At 41.1% G+C, this 22,311-nt stretch overlaps 1 protein-coding gene across 3 annotated transcripts in view; it reads left to right on the top strand.

The window, feature by feature from the left end:
* Positions 1–22,077, top strand: part of SLC17A8 (solute carrier family 17 member 8) — a 40,096-nt gene extending 18,019 nt beyond the window's left edge. The window contains exons 4-13 of one of the 3 annotated variants that reach the window (XM_038756653.1): positions 1,056–1,170; positions 1,785–1,872; positions 3,073–3,159; positions 3,458–3,597; positions 4,133–4,282; positions 10,264–10,396; positions 13,833–13,943; positions 18,852–18,979; positions 21,025–21,267; positions 21,869–22,077. In XM_038756653.1, coding sequence (XP_038612581.1) covers positions 1,056–1,170; positions 1,785–1,872; positions 3,073–3,159; positions 3,458–3,597; positions 4,133–4,282; positions 10,264–10,396; positions 13,833–13,943; positions 18,852–18,979; positions 21,025–21,267; positions 21,869–21,895 — 1,222 coding nt within the window. In that variant the 3' untranslated portion in view covers positions 21,896–22,077. Of the gene's footprint in view, positions 1–1,055; positions 1,171–1,784; positions 1,873–3,072; positions 3,160–3,457; positions 3,598–4,132; positions 4,283–10,263; positions 10,397–13,832; positions 13,944–18,851; positions 18,980–21,024; positions 21,351–21,868 lie in introns of those variants that run through there. The other 2 variants (XM_038756652.1, XM_038756654.1) reach the window with 2 other exon arrangements.
* Positions 22,078–22,311: the final 234 nt, after the last annotated feature.

A 22,311-nucleotide genomic window follows, 5' to 3' on the forward strand; every position in this document is an offset into this window, starting at 1 on the left:
CTGGAAGAACTTGGCAAGTGATATCTTCATTTAACGATGCAGGAAAATAGGGTCTTCACTGACTGTGGATCTGGGAAGGTCATTCTGCTTCTCCGCTGTGGGGAATTGTGAGTCTGAAAAAGCACTCCTAACCTGCCGCGAGGCAAACAGTAATGCTGTACCTGGGAAAATATCTGATTGTTCCCTCCATCTTTACTTCCTGCCTTCTCAATATGCTTTGAAGTTAGTTTTAAGATGGAGGAAAAGCATTACAAAAAAATCTCCCAGATGCGAAGTTGATTTTTTGCTGGAACTGAATTCAGTTTGTGATAGCCTGGATTTCCAAGGAGCAATTCACATTAAAGAATTGCTTTAATGTTTAATTGCATTAAATTAATGTTTAAATAAAGGTTTAATTGATTTTAATTGCTTTAAAAATTCACATTAGAGAAGCAGCGTGGCACAGTGGAAAGAGCATGGGCTTTGGAGTCAGAGGTTATGGGTTCAAATCCCGCCTCCGCCACTTGTCAGCTCTGTGACTGTGGGCCAGTCACTTAACTTCTCTGGGCCTCAGTTACCTCATCTGTGAAATGGGGATGAAGACCGTGAGCCCCCCGTGGGACAACCTGATCACCTTGTAACCTCCCCAGCTCTTAGAACAGTGCTTTGCACATAGTAAGCACTTAATAAAATGCCATCATTATTATTATTAAATGTGCTGCTGTTTTTTCATTCTATTTATGAGGTATAAATCTCCAGTTTGTACTGTATGATCCAAAACCTATCCCATGGGATCAAGTGGACTCTGCCACTTGCCTGCTGTGCAATCTTGGGCAAATCACTTAACTTCTCAGTGCTTCAGGTAATGCATCTGTAAAATGGGGATTGAGCCACATGTGGGACATGGACTGTGTCTAACCTGACTAGCTTATATCTGCTCCAGTACAGTGCAAGTAGTTAGTGCTTAACAAATATCATAGAAAAGGGATGCCATTAAAATAGCTGAAACTCATTCCTTTCCGAGAGCTTACCTTTCCTTTCAAGTACCATTACATCTGCGTGCTTTCTTTCTGCAGGGTTTTTGGAGCAGCAGTGTTCTTAACCTCTACTCTGAACATGTTCATCCCTTCTGCTGCAAGGGTTCACTATGGATGTGTAATGTGTGTACGAATTTTGCAAGGCCTTGTGGAGGTAGGAACCCAAATGTTTCTATGGCTATGTAGGAATGCACCATTTCACCTGGTATGATTGTACTTGTTTTACTGTGATTTGCAAAATACAGGTGGATGCTAATAAAAAATGCAGCTGGTAACCAGGTCAGAAAGAAAACCTCAACAAAGCTTTGCACTTTAAAAAATCTCAGGCTTTTTATGACTAGCATCACAAGTGACTTAATTATATATTATAAATTGTGTATTTTAATATCTGTCTCACCTCTAGACTATAAACTCACTGTGGGCAGGGAACATGGCTACCAACTCTGTTATATTGTACTCTTTCAAGCACTTAGTATAGTGCTCTGCACACATCAGTAAATACCATTCATTGACAACGATAAAGCGGAAAGAACTTCCAAAATACAGTAATGATACTTAACTAAAACATACTGCATGGTATCCCAATGATTGCGCACAAGTTTAAATGTGAAGAAGCCCTGATAGTCAAAAGCAGGAATTCAGAGATATCCCGGTTCCTTTACCCTGTTTCCATTGTCCACGTTTTTGAATATCCAATAAAAATGAAGCTTGTCCTGAAAAAGTCAATTGGAGGCAAACCAAATCTTCAAGCTCAAACGTATTTTCCAGGGTGTTACCTACCCAGCATGTCATGGAATGTGGAGCAAGTGGGCACCTCCTCTGGAGAGAAGCAGACTGGCAACTACCTCATTTTGTGGTAAGGACGCTGATCCTTTTTGACCACATTTCCCTGCACATAACGTACATTATGTTTTCTACTGTACTTTGCTAATTAAACATGGAAACTTGAAATCGAGGTGCTAGCCCCTGGATTGGTAAAGGTAGGGAATTTTCTGGGAAAAAAAACTGAACCTTCTCCTTTACAGTAATAATGATAATGATGGCATTTATTAAGCTCTTACTCTGTGCTAAGGACTGTTCTAAGCGCTGGGGAGGTTACAAGGTGATCAAGTTGTCCCACAAGGGCTCCTCTGCCTTTTGGCCATGAAATTTCCGAGAGTGCCAGGTCGTGTGGGGAAGCTTCTAGGGGCTGCTGTTGTCTTTTGTGATATAAAAGGAGGACAGGGTTATAGAAAGGTTAGAAGTACTGCAGTGTTCCAACTTTGCCTTCTCCTCTAGTTCATAGGTTATTCTGGAACACCTCTGCAATGAACCCGTACCAATTCCTGCCATAGCCACCAATCAGGCTCCCCATGAATTTTGGCAGCTAATGACTCTTGATATTATTTCTTATGTGCCGTGTTTTTGATGCCAGGACTCAGTTGAGAGATTTGTTAGGGCTCCTATGGTCATGACAATCAGATTCCCAAGCAAAATAATGACCAAAGTTGGCACTTAATCAGTACCTCAAGTTGGGGAGAACAGCAACAGAAAACACCAAAGTTGAGGATTACCGGGTAATCAAGTCACTGGAGTTTACAGCTGCAAGGACTTGCTTGTGTGCACCCCGTGTTTAGCACAATGTCTGGCACATAGCACTTAGCAAATACCATACTTATTATTACCTTTAAGGAATTGAAGACCTGGTTAACAGAAACTAGAAGACCTTATTACCATGTGGCTGTGCCAAGTGTGGTATTGTTAAGTTCTCACTATGTCCCATGCACTGTGGTAAGCGGTGGAGCAGGTACAATCAACTCAATAGCGGAAAAGTCCCACATCCCCCGGGGAATGGCCAAGTTCTCCTAAGGAGAGCATGGAAAGGAAGTGTGGTTAAGACCACACTATAAGAAGGTTTCCACATGGGAAAGCATTTCTGATTGTTATACCTAGGGATCAATCAATCAATCAATCGATGGCATTTATTGAGCTTTTACTATGTGCAGGAGGTAGTGATGGATGATTATTGTAAGTGTAAACGACCCTTAATTATTTGATCAACTCTTCTTGTCCCTAGGCTCATATGCTGGGGCAGTGGTGGCCATGCCATTGGCAGGGGTATTAGTTCAATACATTGGATGGTCTTCAGTCTTCTACATTTATGGTGAGCTACTTTATATCAGAAGTTCACTTAAATCACTAACAGAGATGAGTTCATTCTAGCATGCGATTTTCTAGGATTCCATTGAAGGCAAACAGAGATTAAGAAAGTATACACAGTGAAGTACAAAAATAGATCCCCTATTTGTGGCCCATTTAAAAATTATGTACCACATATGATTTTTTCTATTCTTTCAGTTGATTTTGGTGGGTTGATCCATTCAGAGTCATATGGGATAATATAGGAGAAAATGAATAGTGTTAGGTATCCTGTTGAAGCAGTCCATTCTTTCTTCAAACAGGGATGTTTGGAATCATATGGTACATGTTTTGGTTGTTGCATGCCTATGAGAGTCCTGCTGCTCATCCAACCATTTCCAGTGAAGAACGAACATATATTGAAACAAGTATAGGAGAGGGAACGAATCTAGTCAGTCTAAGTGTAAGTATAATTTAAGACATTTCTGAACTATCTGTTCATGGACTTTGTTGATTCATATTCAGTTGGGGAGTATGCTTGGATACAGTGTAGTTTGTACCTTAGTGTCACTCCTCCCTTGGTTATTCAGGAGATACTGAGATACACTTCTTTTATTCTCTCACCTTACATTATTCAGGAGATACTGAGATACACTTCTTTTATTCTGTCACCTTACATTTGAAAAACTTTCTTCTTAAAAGGAATTGTTCTGGACATTTTTTTTTTTATTTCAGAGGTCCTCTAAAGGACTAAGCAACCCATTTGGAGGCCCTATATCTACTAAAGTGGAAACTTCCCTTATCTCCAAAGTTTTAAGTAATGAAGTTAGACCTAAAGTGACTTGTTCACTTTTGGAATTTGAGTTAGGGCTGAGAGATGAAATTTGATTCCAGGATAGTATCTTCCATGCCTACTGGACAAATATCGTAATTTAAAGAATTCTAACACCCACAAATTAATTTTATTCACTAAAAACCCTCATGATTTCTCTTTGTAGAAATTCAGTACACCATGGAAAAGATTTTTCACTTCGCTGCCAGTTTATGCGATCATTGTGGCAAATTTTTGTAGAAGCTGGACCTTCTATTTGCTGCTTATCAGTCAGCCTGCTTACTTTGAAGAGGTCTTTGGATTTGCAATAAGTAAGGTAAAAAATTCTCATATCAGTCCCATTGTTTCCAATTTTCCTGAATTGTAAATATGCCCAGTGACTGAAAATGTCTTTTCTCTAGCTAAAGAATTATCCTCCAAAATTAGGCATTTAAATCAGACAAAAATTTAGGTAGCACGTCGTATGTCTGGTGCACAGTATGCAATCCTTAATTTGTTTTTACCTGTTTTATAAAACTCACGTTTTTGAAACTGGTTTTAAGCACTGCTATGAGAGCAAAGACGTTTAAGGTTAATTTCTTCACTGCCAATGACTGGGTTAGTAGTCATAGGATCTCTAGTGTTCATTTCAGACATGAATATCCCTTGGTGAATGGAGGCTGTTCAATTGCTCTCTATACTTGGCAAACTTTGCAAATGGCAAACATTGTCAAGAGGCTGTATGGGCTTCAGTAGGGCCCAAGAACCAATCGGCCAGCCAGGGCATATATCATCCTTCGGGGGAACCCCTCCACCAAGATCTCCTCCCCAACCACCTCCTTCTAATCCTAGCCCACTTCTATTTGCTATAACTCTGTTTCGGGCCTAAAAAATAGTCCCAGCACTGTCACAGAGGGATGTATATGCCCTCCAGGGAAGGCTAGAGGTGGCAAAATTTGGCTAGGGAGTTCCATTTCAACCTAGTATCCCAGGGTTTCCTTTGGCCATAATTCATCCCTTAGGTCACACACACAGCTTGCATATATTTTAGTTCATTCAGTTAGTCGTATTGAGCATTTACTGTGTGCAAAGCACTGCACTAAGCGCTTAATGTGTGCAGTCTGCAAATGAACTGCTTGAATTGTTCTGCTTATGGTTTGTCCGAGTTTTCCAAGACATTTTCAGGGTGAATGCTATTCGGTGGTGCCACCTTTCTAGCTTTGCTTGTTGCTATGTATCCAAGTAGGATTGTTTGATAGTTGGAATTAACAGGCTCTTTGAGGTCGGGGTGCTGACTGATCCCCTAAAGCTACCTTTTTGGATGTCGCTATGTTTATGTCTTGACTGTTGTGAGAACTTAGTAATTAGATAAGGACTAATAAAGTTCGTTGTGGTCAGGGAACCAGTCCACCAACTCTATTGCGTTTTACTCTCCTGAGTGCTTAGTTAAGTGCTCTGCACACAGTAAGCACTCAATAAATGCCATTGGCTGATTGTTTGATTGACTGACTAATGGCTCTACGGGTATGGGTATCGATTATGAAGCTCCAGCTTAGCGGGTTTGCAGGAAAGATTCTGAGTGGTTTTAGTCTGCTTTAGTGGCTTTAGTTTTGTTCTCTGTCTCCCCCTTTTAGACTGTGAGCCCACTGTTGGGTAGGGACTGTCTCTATATGTTGCCAACTTGTACTTCCCAAGCGCTTAGTACAGTGCTCTGCACACAGTAAGTGCTCAATAAATTGATGATGATGATGATGCTCTTAAGATTCTGATGGCCTGGGAAAGATTTTCAAGTCCCCGGCCGTTACCTCTTCCCTCCAGTTTTGTTGGCTTCCTTGAGTTGGTTCATTGATTTAGCCCGGCCTCTGGTCATGCTGCCATCCGGAAGCTCTGGGCTGGGAAAAACATGTATCAACTTGCTCTGTGGAAGTACTTGATATTCACCCCCACCCTCAGCCCCAGAGCACTTATGTTTATATCCATAATTTATACCGGAAGTTCCTTTTGGTCAGGGAACTTGTCTACCAATTCTGTTTTATTCAGTCAATTGTACTGCACGCAGTAAGCGCTCAATAAATACGATTGATGATGCTGCTGCTGATGGGACTCAGTCTTCATCTCCATTTTACAGATGAGTAACTGAGGCACAGAGAAGTTAAGTGGCTTGCCCAAGGTCACACAGCAGGAAAGTCACGGAGCTGGGTTTAGAACCCACGACCTCTGACTCCCAAGCCCGTCCTCTTTCCACAAAGCCACTCTGCTTCTATAATAATAATAATAATAATTATTATTATAATCCCCTCCTCCCCCTCCCCACCCCCCACCCCGCCTTATCTCCTTCCCCTCCCCACAGCACCTGTGTATATGTATATATGTTTGTATGGATTTATTACTCTATTTATTTTACTTGTACATATTTACTATTCTATTTATTTTATTTTGTTAATATGTTTTGTTTTGTTGTCTGTCTCCCCCTTCTAGACTGTGAGCCTGCTGTTGGGTAGGGACTGTCTCTATATGTTGCCAACTTGGACTTCCCAAGCGCTTAGTACAGTGCTCTGCACACAGTAAGCGCTCAATAAATACGATTGAATGAATGAATGAGTGTTTACTGTGTGCAGAGCACTGTACTAAGCTTAGGAGGGTACAGTGTAACAGAGTTGGTTGTTTTATCACACCTTTCCAAGTGCTTAGTACAGTGCCCTGTACATAGTAAGCACTCAATAAACTACCACTGACTGATTGATAGGTAACCCAACACCAAAAATACTGGACCTAGGGCAGAGAGGCTTATTCTCCCTTAAGGTCTCCGGATGAAAGAGGAATCAGAAAATCTGAAAATCATGGCATTCATTTTCTAGACCCTACACTGTTGTTTTATGGTATTTCCTAAGTGCTTACTATGTGCCAGGGCTGGGTTACGTTCAAGATAATCAGGTTGGATCCAGTCCCAATCCCACATGGGGTTTACAGAATTAAAAATCCCCATTTTAGAGATGAGGTCAGTGAGGAACAGAGAAGCAAGGTGACTTGCCCAAGATCGAACAGTAGGCAAGTGGCAGAGCTAGGATTAGAACCCAGGACCTCCTGACTCGCAGGTTCATGGTCTCTTCACTAGACCACACTGTTTCTCTACACTGGATCGTAGAATTCATTTTCTGATCAGGTAGAGCTTTCTGCATTGGGAATGGGAAGCCCAGCCATATCACTGGGTGATGCTCACTTGGTGGGAGGTCCTATGGGCAGTGGGAAATATGGTTGATCTGCATGTGGTTAAGGGAGGAAATCGATACACTACACATTTTAGCTGTATAATAGAACTTGAATTTTACTGCGTACATATTGAATATTTTGAATAAGGGTGGCTGGTAGTTCTGTAGAATAGCCTCAAATCCAACGAGCTAAAGTCTTTAGAATAGCACACTTGCTATTCCTGCAAATGAACTGAGTTATAATCACTTGCTACCCTGAAGAATTTTCTGCAATTACAGTGGAATGTCTTTAAGTGCATACATATAGCAACCATTTCCAAAGGCTAAAGTGAACCAATTCAAATATATTAAAAATAATAAATTACAGATGATAATAAAAGAAGAATTATCAAAGTGTTACTCTGTTGCTGAATTTCAGGGGACCGCATAATTCGTTCTGTGGAGCCGCGCCTAGTGGAAAGGCCATGGGGTCGGGAGTCGGGAGCGTGGGTTCTAATTCTAGCTCTGCCACTCATCTGCTGTATGACCTTGGACAAGTCACCGAACCTCTCTGTGCTTGAGTTTCCCTGCATTTAAGCTCCTCTCTAGACTGTAAGTTCCTTGTGGGCAGGGACTGTGTCTACCAACTCTGTTATATTGTACTCTCCCAAGTACTTAGTACAGTGCTCTCACACAGGAGGCAATCAGTAAATATGATTGATGTGAAACGGTCATAAGATATTCATGCTCCACACCTTTTAAATTATGAGCTGCAAATGAGACAGGAACTGAGTCTGATCTGACTATTGCCTATTTACCTCAGAGCTTAGCCCACAGGAGATACTTAAATACCATAATAATAATGATGATCTGTTGCTAAAAGAGGATAATTTGCGACTTAAATGAGAGTGAGTTTCTAGGATCCTCTAAAAAGCTATCAATTTCAGAATAAAGTTATTCATAATTAAATGAATTCAATGTCATAATTATTTTAAATAAGAATTTTTAAATAAAATGATGAAGGTTCATTTCTGTCACCACAAGATCTTATCCTGAAATCATCTCAACTAAGATAATGTTAATTTGATTCCCAAACTGGCACACCGAGGAAACAAATAACGAACTACCTTAAATCAGTGAGGATTCTGCCGGTTTAGGGCTAGTACTGTGAAAAAGTATTCATTTATCGGCATTGATTACTGGCTCCAAACCGAAAAGGAATTGTTTACAAACATCACAGTGGTGGCAAAAAAATCGATGGAAGACAAGCCTAAAAGCCAAACAAAATGAACAGATTTTGATAAAGAAATCTTTCTCGTGGTTGTAATTGTTTTTCCACAGAAACTACTCAACTGATTGACAAGTATGAAAGATGAGAAGCAAATGCTCTGTTTATTAAAAAAAAATCTTTGAAGTGTAATATCAACAAGCCAGTCCTGGCAATACAATACTATTGAGTAATTCATCTTAATTACCCTGGAACCATTTATGGGCTTTAATGAGCAAACTTGCATACTTTGTCATGTCTTTATTTTTCTCTTTCCATCATCTATTCCTTTAGACAGGTGGGGCTGCTTCAATCCATTTATTTCCAATACCTTCTGTTCTTAGACATTTTTATTTTTCACTGGTTTCCCTGCTCTTCAGTTCTAGGTCAGGGTTTGGCAACCATTTTTGCAGAAGAGCAAAACAAAATGAAACCTTTGAGCAGTTGGTGTACAAAGAGCCTTACAATTTATGGTTCCTTTACATGATCTGTGATGTCATTCTATTATGCTCTGCATGATGCACCTTGATGATGTCATTGTGCTGCATGGCTGTTTCATAGCAACAGCTGCTGTTGCCAGAGGGGATGGGAAAAGAAATGAAAGGGAGAAGGGGGAAAAGAAGGGGGAGGGGGACAGAAGAAGAGAAGCAATTATTTGGTCAACGATATCGGAGTCCAAGAGGTAAAGAAATAAATTTAGCTCTCACATACAGGACTCCATTTTTTTGTTTTTCTTTTATTGGTATTTGTTAAGTGCTTAGTATGTGTCAAGAACTGAGGTAGATACAAGTTAATCAGGTAGAACACAGTCCCTGTCCCATGTGCAGCTCACAGTCTAAGTATTGAAACCTCATTTCACAGTTGAGGAAATTGAGACACCGAGAAATTAAGTGACTTGTCCAAGATCACACAGCAGGCAGGTGTCAGAGGTGGGATGTGTTCTTGTAAAACCACATGTATGCAAATTGTGCTTAAGCGCTCAATAAATATGATTGAATAAATTGTAGAGAACTCCCATTGCCCAACACCTCACGCATTTGTGTACATGCCATGTTCGTAACAGTGTCTCCCAACACTGCTGTTTCCAAAAAACAGTTCAGGTTGTTGGAATACCGATCCCTAATGTCTTAGCAGTGTCCTATCTAGCGCAGTGAAACCACATGTCATGGTAAAATTGAGTATGTGAGTGGCCTAAAATAAAGAGTCCCCATTCAGTTTTTTATTACTCAGTTGGTATCTGTATACTGAAGCCCTGTGAAGCACAAATGAAGGCTAGACACAAGGTAACTTAAACTGCCTAGACTTGTTTTGTCGTTAGTACTGGTTTAACTCACGCTCAATGCTGTAGAAAGTTTATGGACTGCTTTTCTGAAAGGACAGAAAAGAATGCTTAATTTTGCCACCTTAATTTGTCCTCATATAGTATCAATCTTGAAAATGAGCATGTTCTTGAAATCCTGATTTTAGTGTCAACGGATAAATCTAGAAAAACAAGAATGAAAAACGTTTGTGAACAAAATATTTGTGAACAATTCTTTATTGGTTTGGAGCCAGTGATCAATGGTGATAAATGAATACTTTTTCACAGTAACCCTAAACAGGAACAATCCTCATTAATTTATGGTATCATAATTTGTTTCCTTGGCATACCAATTTGGGAATCGAGTTAACATTACCTTAATTGAGATGATTTCAGAATAAGATCTGGAGGTGACAGAAATGAACTTTCATCATTTTATTTAAAACTCTTATTATAAACAATTATAAGCCATATTGAATTCATTTAATGATGAATAACTTTATTCTGAAATTGCTTTTCAGAAGATTCTAGAAACTCATTAAAAATTCTTATTTTCATTTCAGGTGGGCCTTCTATCTGCAGTTCCCCACATGGTTATGACAATTATTGTACCTATTGGAGGACAACTGGCTGATTATTTAAGAAGCCGAAAAATTTTAACCACAACTGCTGTTAGAAAAATCATGAATTGTGGAGGTACTTAGCGTTTATAGATAAAACCTTTTCATAATGTTTTTACAGCTCGCAGAGAACAAGGACTTTCTTAAGTTATGGCATTTTGAAAATCTCATAGTTGCTGGACATGAATGCCTTGGAAAATCTGAGAATGACAGTCAGCACACCCAAAATCCAAGGTTTCATTTACCATAGTTTTAAACTGAAGTAATGTTCTGTTATAAACGACATATTGTACATGTTGTTAGGCATTTGAGTATATTCATGAGAGGTGGAAAACTGAAATAGAAAAATTGGGGGTTTTTTGGCTCTTCTCAACAGCATACTCTATGTTTTAAGGAGGGCAATATTTATTCAACCATGGAAACCCTGTCCCAGAGGTTATTTTTTGTTTTCATACTTGAGTTAAATTATTTCCCAAGGAATTGTGGTTCTGTTTATACTTTTAAGAAGACATGTATCTTGTGGACAGGGAATGTGTCTCCCAACTCTGTTATAGTGTACTCTCCCGAGTGCTTAGTACAGTGCTTTGTGCACAGGCCCTCAAGAGAAGCCATCGATTGATTCCTTGATGATCTCTTTTCATACCCTCTCCAGCAGCATGGGTGGGGTCCACTACTTTAGTCCAACATCAACCCTAAGGGCCCTGTGATACCGGGACCCCTCAATAGACAAGCCCACCCACAAGCATGAACTGTATCTTTCAATCAATAGTATTTATTGACCACTTCCAATAGGAGAAGATGATGCAATCCCTGCCTACAAGGGGTTTTACTGTCAAGCAGGGGAGATAGGCATAAAATAATTTACAACTCTGCGCAGGTAAACTATGCAAAATATTTCCAAAAGTGCAATGAGAAGTAATGAGTCCCTGTCCCACATGAGGCTCGCAGTCTAATTAGAAGGGAAGGTGACTTGATCCCCATTTTACAGATGAGGTAACTGAGGCACAGAGAAGTGAAGTGACTTGCCAAAAGTCACACAGCAGGTAAGTGGTGGAGCTGGGATTAGAACCCAGGTCCCTTGGCACCTAGGTCTGTGTTCTTTGCACTAGGCCATGCTGCTTTGCTTGCACTCTTCTGGGGCAGGTGACTCACCTCTGTCTTGTTGAGCTACCGCCAGAAGGTCAGGTCGGTTGGGATGGGGTTATACAAAGCAGAGAAGTTATACAGAGAAGCAGCGTGGCTCAGTGGAAGGAGCCCGGGCTTTGGAGTCAGAGGTCATGGGTTCAAATCCTGGCTCCGACAATTGTCAGCTGTGTGACTTTGGGCAAGTCACTTCACTTCTCTGGGCCTCAGTTCCCTCATCTGTAAAATGAGGATTAGGACTGTGAGCCCCCCTGTGGGACAACCTGATCACCTTGTAACCTCCCCAGTGCTTAGAACAGTGCTTTGCACATAGTAAGTGCTTAATAAATGCCATTACATTATTATTATTGTTATAAAGCAGGGGTTTTCTGGGCCAATGTGTTACCAGCTTGTTTCAGTCACTGTGTGGTAAGAACACAAAACCATAGCAAAAATTCCCCATTCTACAGTTGTGCGCCACATGCGTGCACGCACACACACACACAAACACACTCTCTCATTCACTCACTCACTCCCTCCCCACTACAAATTGGCCTCTTGAGTTTCCTTTCAGTTCTGTAAATCTTTCCAGTGCACTGCAAATCCTTGTCTCTTCCTTTTTTGTGAAAATATATGGCCCAGTAGATAAATCTTTAATGATTATAAAAATAAGACCTCTCCATCATGCCAAGTGAGGACATATGGAAGTAAAATGAAAGAAAATTGTAGTTTAAGTTTTAGAAGTTTCCATAAATCTTTCTGATGGCTTTCGCACATTTAAAAATGGTGCTTTATCATTTCATTCCTTATATTCTCACAGACAGTCATGAGCAGGATATTGTTAAGATTCTGTATCTAAGGTACAAGACAGGTAATATCCAGTGATATTTAGAACATTAGAAGCGACATTTGGAAGAAAATATTCCAGCTACCGTTTAGGAGGAGAGTGTTGTACATGCAATGGAGAATTTTCCTGAGTTCTCCATGGAGGCACAGTTCTGGAGCTGGTGGCAGTTTTTCAGGGGAACATCCAGAAATCTTTCATATTAAGAATACGTGTTTTTCTCAATTTCATGTTGCATTCTACAGACATTGCAAAACAGAGTTTGTAGGTACCACACAGCAGGATTCCTTGAACAAACCCCAGCAGATTGGAAATTAGTGGACCTGTAATCCATCCCATGCTCATGGGTGTAAGAGGTAAAGGGTTACCTTGGCTTAAATTACCAGACTTTTGGCTTTTCCATTGAGGTGCAAATGGAATATCATTCACATAATGTTTGAGCTTGAAGAGTTAATAAAAAAAAAACCTGCAAAAATTTTCTGGTGGCTTGGTTTCAATGCTTGCTTTAGCAAGCACAGTCATGCAGCATTGGGTTCCTACTGAATTCTATGTCTGTTCAGACACAGAAATTCCTATCCAGCTGAGAACTGAGGCAACTTCAAATGGATAGCTTTGGATCCCCTTTGCTTTCCTTGGGTGTGGAGCTTTTGGAGATCTCATCCGGGGATTGGTGGCTGGACTATCTCAGAGGACATTCTCCATTGTTAGCTATCGCCTAGAATTATAGGGACATTTAGTAGCCACTAGCCTTTTCCCTTTTTTAGAGTACCAGGAATGCTTGGAAAGGCTGTTAGATTGTCTCTGGAACATCCAAGGTATGGTACATTGATTTTTACGTCCTAAGTAGGTGAACCACTGTGCTTTAGTTATTGAACCGCCATTCATCCATTCAATCATATTTATTGAGCACTTACTGTGTGCAGAGCACTGTACTAATCGCTTGGGAAGTACAAGTCGGTAACATATAGAGACGGTCCCTACCCAACAGTGGGCTCACAGTTTAGAAGGGGGAGACAGACAACAAAAGAAAATATGTAGGTAGGTGTCAAAGTCATCAGAACAAAATCATCAGAACAACCAGAATGTCCTAGTGGATAGAGCATGGTTCTTGTAAGGCAGAAGGTCCTAGGTTCTAATCTCAGCTCTGCTACTAGTCACTAGTGTGACCTTGGACAAGTCACTTAACTTTTCCATGCCTCAGTTTGCTCATCTGTAAAATGGGAATGAACATTTTGAGTCCCAGGTGGGACATGGACTGTGTCAAACCTGGATAGCTTGTATTAGACTGTGAGCCCACTGTTGGGTAGGGACTGTCTCTATATGTTGCCAACTTGTACTTCCCAAGCGCTTAGTACAGTGCTCTGCACACAGTAAGTGCTCAATAAATACGATTGATGATGATATACCCCAATGCTTAATACAGTGCCGGGCACATAGGAAGTGCTCAACAAATGCTATTAAAAAACAAACAAACCAACAACTTGCTAAGTCTTGGCATTTACCAATCCTTCATGTGAATTTTTTTCCTGCTTTTTTTCATTTTCAGGTTTTGGCATGGAAGCAACGCTTCTCTTGGTGGTTGGCTTTTCTCATACCAAAGGTGTGGCCATCTCTTTTCTGGTCCTTGCAGTAGGATTCAGTGGCTTTGCTATTTCAGGTAAAAATCTGTCCTGTTTCTCAGTCTTTGGTCTGGGGAGTTGGCTGGCAGTGAAGTCAGTCAGTATTCAGGGAGAACTTTGAGAAAGATCTTAGTGGTTTTCTGATAACCTGGTGGTTGTAAGTGACAAGTGCTGATGAGGACCTATATGTTAGAGTAGTAGTAGTACTACTAATAGTAGTCATAATGATATTTTGGGGCACTTTATGAACGCAATGCAATGTAATAAGCACTAGGGAAGGAACAACAGAAGCACAAGACACATTCCCTGCCCACAGGAGCTTAAATTCTAACGGGGGAGAGACACATAAAAAAAGATAACCTGAATTATCCATATATACACATATATGCAAACACACTTGCTGTTGATGGCTTTAAATGAATTCATAAGAGAAAAAGACATGTTAGTCCTAAATTTCCCTGATTGAGTCTCCATAGGACAAAACAAATATCCATTTGAAAAGAAAAATTGTAAAATCCACATACTGATTAGTACTTAGCCCCAAAACAAGGACTAAAAAATATTTGGTTGTGGGCATGCAGGGAGGATTATTTTTCCCTGTAAGACTATATACTCAATTCCAGCATCTCATTTGATCAGAGGACTGCCTTTTTAATCGCCGCTGATCTTTTTGTACTAATTGGTAAAAAAAATATTATGTGGTTTTGTAACTTCAGTCAATTCATCAGTTGTGTTTATTGAGCACTTACTATCTGCTGTGTGACCTTGGGCAAGTCACTTAGCTTCTCAGAGCCTCAGTTGCCTCATCTGTAGGGTGGGGATGGAGACTGTGAGCCCGCCGTGAGACAATCTGATCACCTTGTATCCCCCCGGCGCTTGGAGCAGTGCTTTGCACATGGTGGGTGCTTAGCAAATGCCATCATTATTTATTTATTACTTGTAATAATAATAATTGTGGTATTTGTTAACCGTTTGCTGTGTGCCAGGCACTGTACTGAGCCGTGGAGTAGATATAAGGTTGTTGGGTTGGACACAGTCCCTGTCCCACCTGGGGCTCCCAGTCTTGGTCCCCATTTTGCAGGTGAGGTGGCTGAGGCCCAGAGAGGCGGGGTGGCTTGCCCAGGGTCACATAGCGGACGAGTGGCACAGCTGGGACTGGAACCCAGGTCCTTCTGCTTCCGAGGCCTGTGCTCTACCCACTAGAACACACTGCTTGTGTGCAGAGCAGTGTACTAAGCACTTAGCACTGAACTAACCAGGTGGCATTGCCCAAATTATTTTTTTAGCCAAAGACGGAGTAGGGGAATTTAAAATCCCAGGGGGCTGTAAGCTCTTGGTGGGCAAGGATCGCCTCTACCCACCCTGTTGTATTGTACTTTCCCAAGCGCTTAGTACAGTGCTCTGCACCTAGTAAGTGAAGTCCCTTCAAGGCCCTACTGAGAGCTCATCTCCTCCAGGAGGCCTTCCCAGACTGAGCCCCTTCCTTCCTCTCCCCCTCGTCCCCTTCTCCATCCCCTGCATCTTACCTCCTTCCCTTCCCCACAGCACCTGTATATCATCATCAATCGCATTTATTGAGCACTTACTGTGTGCAGAGCACTGTACTAAGCACTTGGAAAGTACAAATTGGCAGCATATAGAGACAGTCCCTACCCAACAGTGGGCTCACAGTCTAAAAGTCTGTATTTATGTATATATGTTTGTACATATTTATTACTCTATTTATTTATTTATTTATTTATTTATTTTACTTGTACCTATCTATTCTATTTATTTTATTTTGTTAGTATGTTTGGTTCTGTTCCCTGTCCCCCACTTCTAGACTGTGAGCCCACTGTTGGGTAGGGACTGTCTCTATATGTTGCCAGCTTGTACTTCCCAAGTGCTTAGTACAGTGCTCTGCACACAGTAAGTGCTCAATAAATACGATTGATTGATGGATTGATTGATAGTAAGTGCTCAATAAATACCATTGCTTGATATGGGTAGTATGTATTGAAGACCCATGAGTACAATGCACTGAAGTGCTCAGGAAGTATAAAGGAGGGACTTGACAGGTTTCCTGGCCACAAGGAAAAAGGCGGTGAAGGCCATAAAAATGTTGACAAATGGAGCCGTCAGGGTGAGCAGTTGCATGTACAGGTGAAGAACAAATATCCAGAAAATCTCAGGGTGGGTAGTGCCAATGCCCTACCCAAGCTCCAGGGTCTCCAAGGGTTGTCTCCCCCTTTTAGACTGTGAGCCCACTGTTGGGTAGGGACTGTCTCTCTATGTTGCCAACTTGTACTTCCCAGGCGCTTAGTACAGTGCTTTGCACACAGTAAGCTCAATAAATATGATTGATTGATTCTGGGATGTCTCTTGAGAGCCCGGGGGTTGTCTTTTTGGGTCTTGGGCAGCTCCGGACCCTTTGCAGGGGGTTAGGGGGTCTGTGTGCGCTGGGGCTCAGAACCAATCCCTCCAGCTCCCAGTTTCCACAGGAGGCAATGAGGCCCGGTGGAAAGAGTGTGGGTCTGGGTAGCCGAGAAGCAGTGTGGTTCAGTGCAAAGAGCCCGGCCTTTGGAGTCGGAGGTCATGGGTTCGAATCCCGACTCTGCCACATGTCTGCTGTGTGACCTTGGGCAAGTCACTTCACTTCTCTGAGCCTCAGTGACCTCATCTGTAAAATGGGGATAAAGACTGTGAGCCCCACGTGGGACAACTTGATCACCTTGTATCCGCCCCCCCAGCGCTTAGAACAGTGCTCTGCACATAATAATAATAATAATAATAATAATAATGATAATAATAATAATGATGGCATTTGTTAAGCGCTTACTATGTGCCAAGCACTGTTCTAAGCGCTTGGGAGGAATACAAGGTCATTAAGTTAGTAAGCGCTTAACAAATGCCATTATTATTATTATTATGTATTGAACACTGTACTAAGTACTTGGGAGAATACAGTATAGCGGAGTTGGGAGACAAGTTTCCTGCCCACAATGAGTTTACAGTCTTATATTTGGCCTTCACAGTAACGGTAACACGCTTAAGAGCGGGAGAAGCTCTTATGATAGGAAAACCATAGTTCGGCTCTGAAACATTCCTGCAATATCCTTACTCTTTTACCTTAATGGGAAGAGCAAGAGGCAGGAAAGTGCCCCGAACCCTTATCTTTAACCATTGGTACTTATTGAATGCCTACTATCTGCAGAGCACTGTACTGAAGCACTTGGGAGAGTACTGTAGATTCAAAAGACCAGTTCCTTGACTTCTAAGGGTTTGCAATCTATCCTGCCTGATTTTTCCTTCATCCTGAGGCTGTTCATTCATTCATTCATTCATTCAATTGTATTTATTGAGCTCTTACTGTGTGCAGAGCACTGTACTAAGCGCTCGGGAAGTACAAGTCGGCAACATACAGAAATGGTCCCTACCCAAAAATGGGCTCAGGGGGTGGAAAGCTCTGAAACGTAATCTGACAGAAAGTTGGCTGTGCCAATAATAATAATAATAATAATGGTATTTGTTAAGCGCTTATTATGTGCCAAGCACTGTTCTAAACACTGGGGTAGGTACAAGGGTATTGAGTTGGATACAGTCCCTGATCCATGTGGGCCTCACAGTCTTAAGTCCCATTTTACAGATGAGGTAACTGAGGCACAAAGAAGTGAAGTGACTTGCCTAAGGCTACACAGCAGACAAGTGGTGGAGCCAGGATTCGAACCCAGGTCCTTCTGGCTCCCAGGCCCAAGCTCTATTCACTGCACCATGCTGCCAGTGTCATTACACCATAACCACCCAAGCTGGGATGTGTTTGGTGGTAGAAGGAAGTATTTTTTCCTTTTCCTGCTCACATTAACCTGCCATTCCAAGTTGTTTGTCTCGTGTGGATTCTGGGCAAATTATGGTTTTTAAGTTGGAATTTTAAATTGGAAAATTCCTTTCTAAAGAATTCTCGCCACATGCAGATTTAGTCATCGTGTGTCACATTCTATCCAAGACGTGCAGTGAAAACACATCTTCTGGTTCAGCTTTCCTAATGTTTTCATTTCTTTTGAACTTGGCAGAATATTCATCTCAAAAATCTAAATGATTTTCCTGGGTTATCTCTAGCTGAAAACAAATGCGTAGTCTTCATATTTTAGCATAATACTTGACAATCATATTAATTGCTTTTTATCTCAGGGTTATTTTCTAATAAAATGTTTATCACCTCCAAATCGGCAGTACCATAATTAATCTTGCAGCTGCTTTATATTCTGATGGCCCGGTGCTTGGTTATGAAAACTAAGGTATGTTCATTATAAAAGTGATCTATCAAACTCCCCCTCTAAATAGATACAGGTACAAAGACTGTTCTCGTGAAATAAAAAAGAAAAAAAAAAACAAAACCTCTGCCTGCACTTTGAGATCATTTGAGAATGTGTAGCAAGCAACATTTTCAAATATTAGGTGGTTCATATTCAAAACATTCCAGAAAGAAAATGAGGCTGAGGCTAATACTTGCCAAATACTAGAACGACCTCACTTTGGATTTTCATTTTTAGGGACAGCTGGCTGTCGTAGCAAGAAGCCAAAAGGGGGGAAAAAATCCCTAAACCTCTTTTAATTTGCTCCTGTGTAATTCTTCCCAATTCTCTAACTAGACATGGGGATCTCTTGCCTTCTAGCATCCAGCTTTCCCAGACTTCATAATGATTCCAAGCGATGCACTCCACTCCTCCATAGACGTGATAAACCAAGTAGCTGGATAGAGTGCAGACCCCATTAGACTGGCCCTGGCAGAGCAAACTCACCTCGTATAACCACTGCATTGTCGGCAACAGTGGCTTATAGAGGTTTAGAATGCTCTTCTGCTGATCTATATCCTAGTATTTTGCTAATGACTCAGTCTATTAAGACAGATGGAGGGATTTAGAGAAACTGCTTCTGAGTTCGATTTCAAGCTGTGGGTTTTGTTACAGGATTCAATGTCAACCACCTGGACATCGCCCCTCGCTATGCCAGTATTCTCATGGGGATTTCGAACGGCGTGGGGACCCTTTCAGGAATGGTCTGCCCCCTCATTGTTGGAGCAATGACAAAACACAAGGTAAAGGTTTCCGGTTCCTGCCAAAAACTACAGTTCAAAGTCTTCTTTTGAAAGTCCACTCAAATTTTACCGGCCTGGTTGCCAGCTACACGTGCTTGTACTTGTGTTTACAATATGTGTTTCCTGAGTTTTGTTGCCTCAGGGGAGAATAAATGAATCGGTTTAACTCCTCATCCCCAGTATGTTTTGAGCATCTACTATCGGCCAGAGCAATGTCTGTGGTGCTTGGGAAATTATGAGAGTCAGCTAGACAAAAATTGCAGACATGCAGCAGACAAAAGAAGAAGAATGATGAGGGTAGTAGTTGGGAAGACGTGATTAAGTAGGTGAGGACTAATTGAGAATGCTTCTTGGAGGAAATAAGGTTTTTAGGAGGTCTTGGAAGGTGTGATGAAGGACAGATTTGACTGATTATCTGTGCCAATAGGCAAATTTAGCAGCTGGGTGCTGAAGTAAGGCCTCAGTTTCTTATCTGAGAAGAAAGGAGTGATCTGTAGCCTGCAAACTTCATGTGGGCAAGTAAAGTGTCTATCAACTCTATTAAAGTAAGTGCTTAGTAAATACCTCTGATTAACTGAGAATACACCAAGGGGAAACTGGAGTGTTCAATCATTTAACCATTTGGCTACATTCCTTAGTGACTAAGTAGAAATTTGTTCAGTTTTCTTTATTCCAATTTGTTGCTTAACACCTTGATCCACATTAGAATTATCTTTCCTTCCAGGACTCCAGCTCCAGATTACCCTGCCTTTACATTTGGCCTTTAAACTGAAATGTATGATTTCAGACTTTAGGTTTTTTCCACACTTAGTTCAGCCTCTTGTCCTCCCTGTTGAAAATATGATCTCATGAGTCTTTCAGGTTGCTCAGGAAAGAAGAGAGCAGTAAGCTTTGCCCCGGGTCTGCATTTAGAGATGTGTTTTGGCCCAGATTTGGTTCAGATCACCCCAGAGGGAGAATTTAGAAACTCAAATTCCCCTTTCATTTTTCCAGGCTCAAAGCCTTTTAGATGAAAGTAATTGTCACCTTTCCCCCCTCATAATGCCATCTTTTAAGCAATCCATATTGCATCTTTAAAAATTCAAGCCTGGTATCTGTGAGTGTATGCCCTAACAGATTGACTCTCTTCTCCAAGTACATCTTGATAATATCTGCATGAGAAAATGGTAATGGGGGATTGAAACAATTTTAATCCATTTATGTCTGAACAACACAAAGAACATCCAAATGTCATTGTACAGTGCAAGAAGTAGTGGTCATCTTATATTCTCTATGTCAAACTTCAGCACAACAGGCTGAAAGCAGACCTGGTATTTTGGTCCCTTGTCAGAGAAACTAACAGGCGGGGTGAACCATTGGTGTGACTCTTCATTTAGGAGTATTTATTCTGGGACTGTCTCCTTAGATGTTACTTCCAGATTGATTATTCAGTCAGTAGTATATACTGAGCTCTTGATGCATGCAAAGTGTTATACTAAGTGCTTGGGAGAGTACATTACTGTAGAGTTGGTAGACTTGTTCTCTGTCCACCAGGAGCTTGCAGTCTAGTGGGGAAGAAAGACATTAAAATAAATTATAGATATATACATAAATGCTATGGGACTGAGAGTGGGGTGGCCAGAAAGACTGCCCAGTTGACCAGGGGGTAATTAATGGTCCATTTCATTCTGCCTGGACTCTGGAGAGTATTTTGAGGCCCCATTCCGGAGGGTTACAATGGGATAGGGTTAGGTGAGTTTCTATCAATCAGCTGGAGGAATTTATGATAGGATTCCTGGGTCTGTTCGGAGGAGGGATTGCAGGATGATGGCTTCAAAAATGCTGATCTGGCTTATATGATCCATTTTTTGTTCATATAAGGTCTGGGATTCATGAGAGGTGCATCCTGTGCAGATTTGGGTCCCCAGACAGACTTTCCTAATGAAAAACTCTATTCAGAAAGTCTGTTTCCACCACACAAACACCTCTACAAAAATCCTGAACCTGGAAGGAGAGACAAGAAACTTTTGAAGCTTAAAATCTAATGACATTTATTTCATTTTTAGACCCGGGAGGAATGGCAGAATGTCTTCCTCATAGCTGCTCTGGTGCACTATAGCGGTGTGATCTTCTACGGAGTTTTTGCTTCCGGAGAGAAACAAGAGTGGGCCGACCCCGAGAACCTTAGTGAAGAAAAGTGTGGTATAATTGATGAAGATGAACTGGCTGAAGAAACTGGACTGAACCACGACAGTGCGGCCAGTCCAAAGAAGATGATGTCTTACGGAGCCACTGATCAGAATAACGAGGTTCGGAAAAAGGAACAGAGTGCCCAAAGGGGAGTGACATCAGAAGGAGAAGAGCTGACCTCCTACTAATATGAAAATGGAAAATTAACAGATATGTCTTAAGACATGTGAAAATTTTGGCCTGGGAAAGGAACTCTGCCTTCTTCCCACTGTAAAATCTGGCAGTAAATCCTGGCAGAATCCATACCTATTGCCTACTTGGACTAATCTTGCCAAATGGTGGAATGCTAAATATGATAGGCATAACAATAAGATTATTTCATTAGCCATTTGGTCAGTGAGCATTTACCTTGCAGTGTACAATCGGCACAATTCCTCTAAATTGACTTGGAGCTAAAGCCTACCCGCTCTGTTTCTGGCCATCGTTGGTAATGTTAGGTTAGCTGACATTTCTGTCTGCTGCCAACTCTTTTGGTCTAGGATGGACAGCTTAGGAAATAGTGAGTTTTGGGGAGCTGTGCAAAATATGCTTAAGATTTACTTACAGAACCAAGAATAAAATAAAAATATTTGAGTATGAAGATAAATTTCTAGTCAGTGGAAGGGCAAATAAAGGGTGTAGAAAACAGCTCAGATAATTGTTCTTATTTCACTACTTCAGAATCTCAAGGACAGAAAATGGAGATAAGAATACCCATTCCATTTCATCAGATTGGTAAGAAGATTCAAAATGCTAAGTTGCCACCCCTTAAGTATACTGGGTGAAATGTCTCTGACAAAATATTCTGGCTTTGTTCTCTTCTACTATCCAGTTGGTTTACTGGTAGTTAAAGAAGAGATAGAAAATATTCAAAATTTCCAACAGGAATAATCAAGCATTCATTGAGCACTTACTATGTGAAGAATGCTGTATTAAGCACTTGGGAAAGTATGATATAATAGAGTTTGTAGAGAGGTTCCCTGCCCACAAGGAACTCTTCATTTTGATTTTGATTTTTTAAAGCTTTAGTCTCTAGAATTGCCTCCTTCAGTGATCACATATGTAGGTTGCATAAAACACTGCAAGTACTCAGAGGTTTATAAAGCAGCATCATTTCATTTATT

The sequence above is a fragment of the Tachyglossus aculeatus genome, chromosome 14, assembly GCF_015852505.1.
Source record: "Tachyglossus aculeatus isolate mTacAcu1 chromosome 14, mTacAcu1.pri, whole genome shotgun sequence".
Taxonomy (NCBI): domain Eukaryota; kingdom Metazoa; phylum Chordata; class Mammalia; order Monotremata; family Tachyglossidae; genus Tachyglossus; species Tachyglossus aculeatus.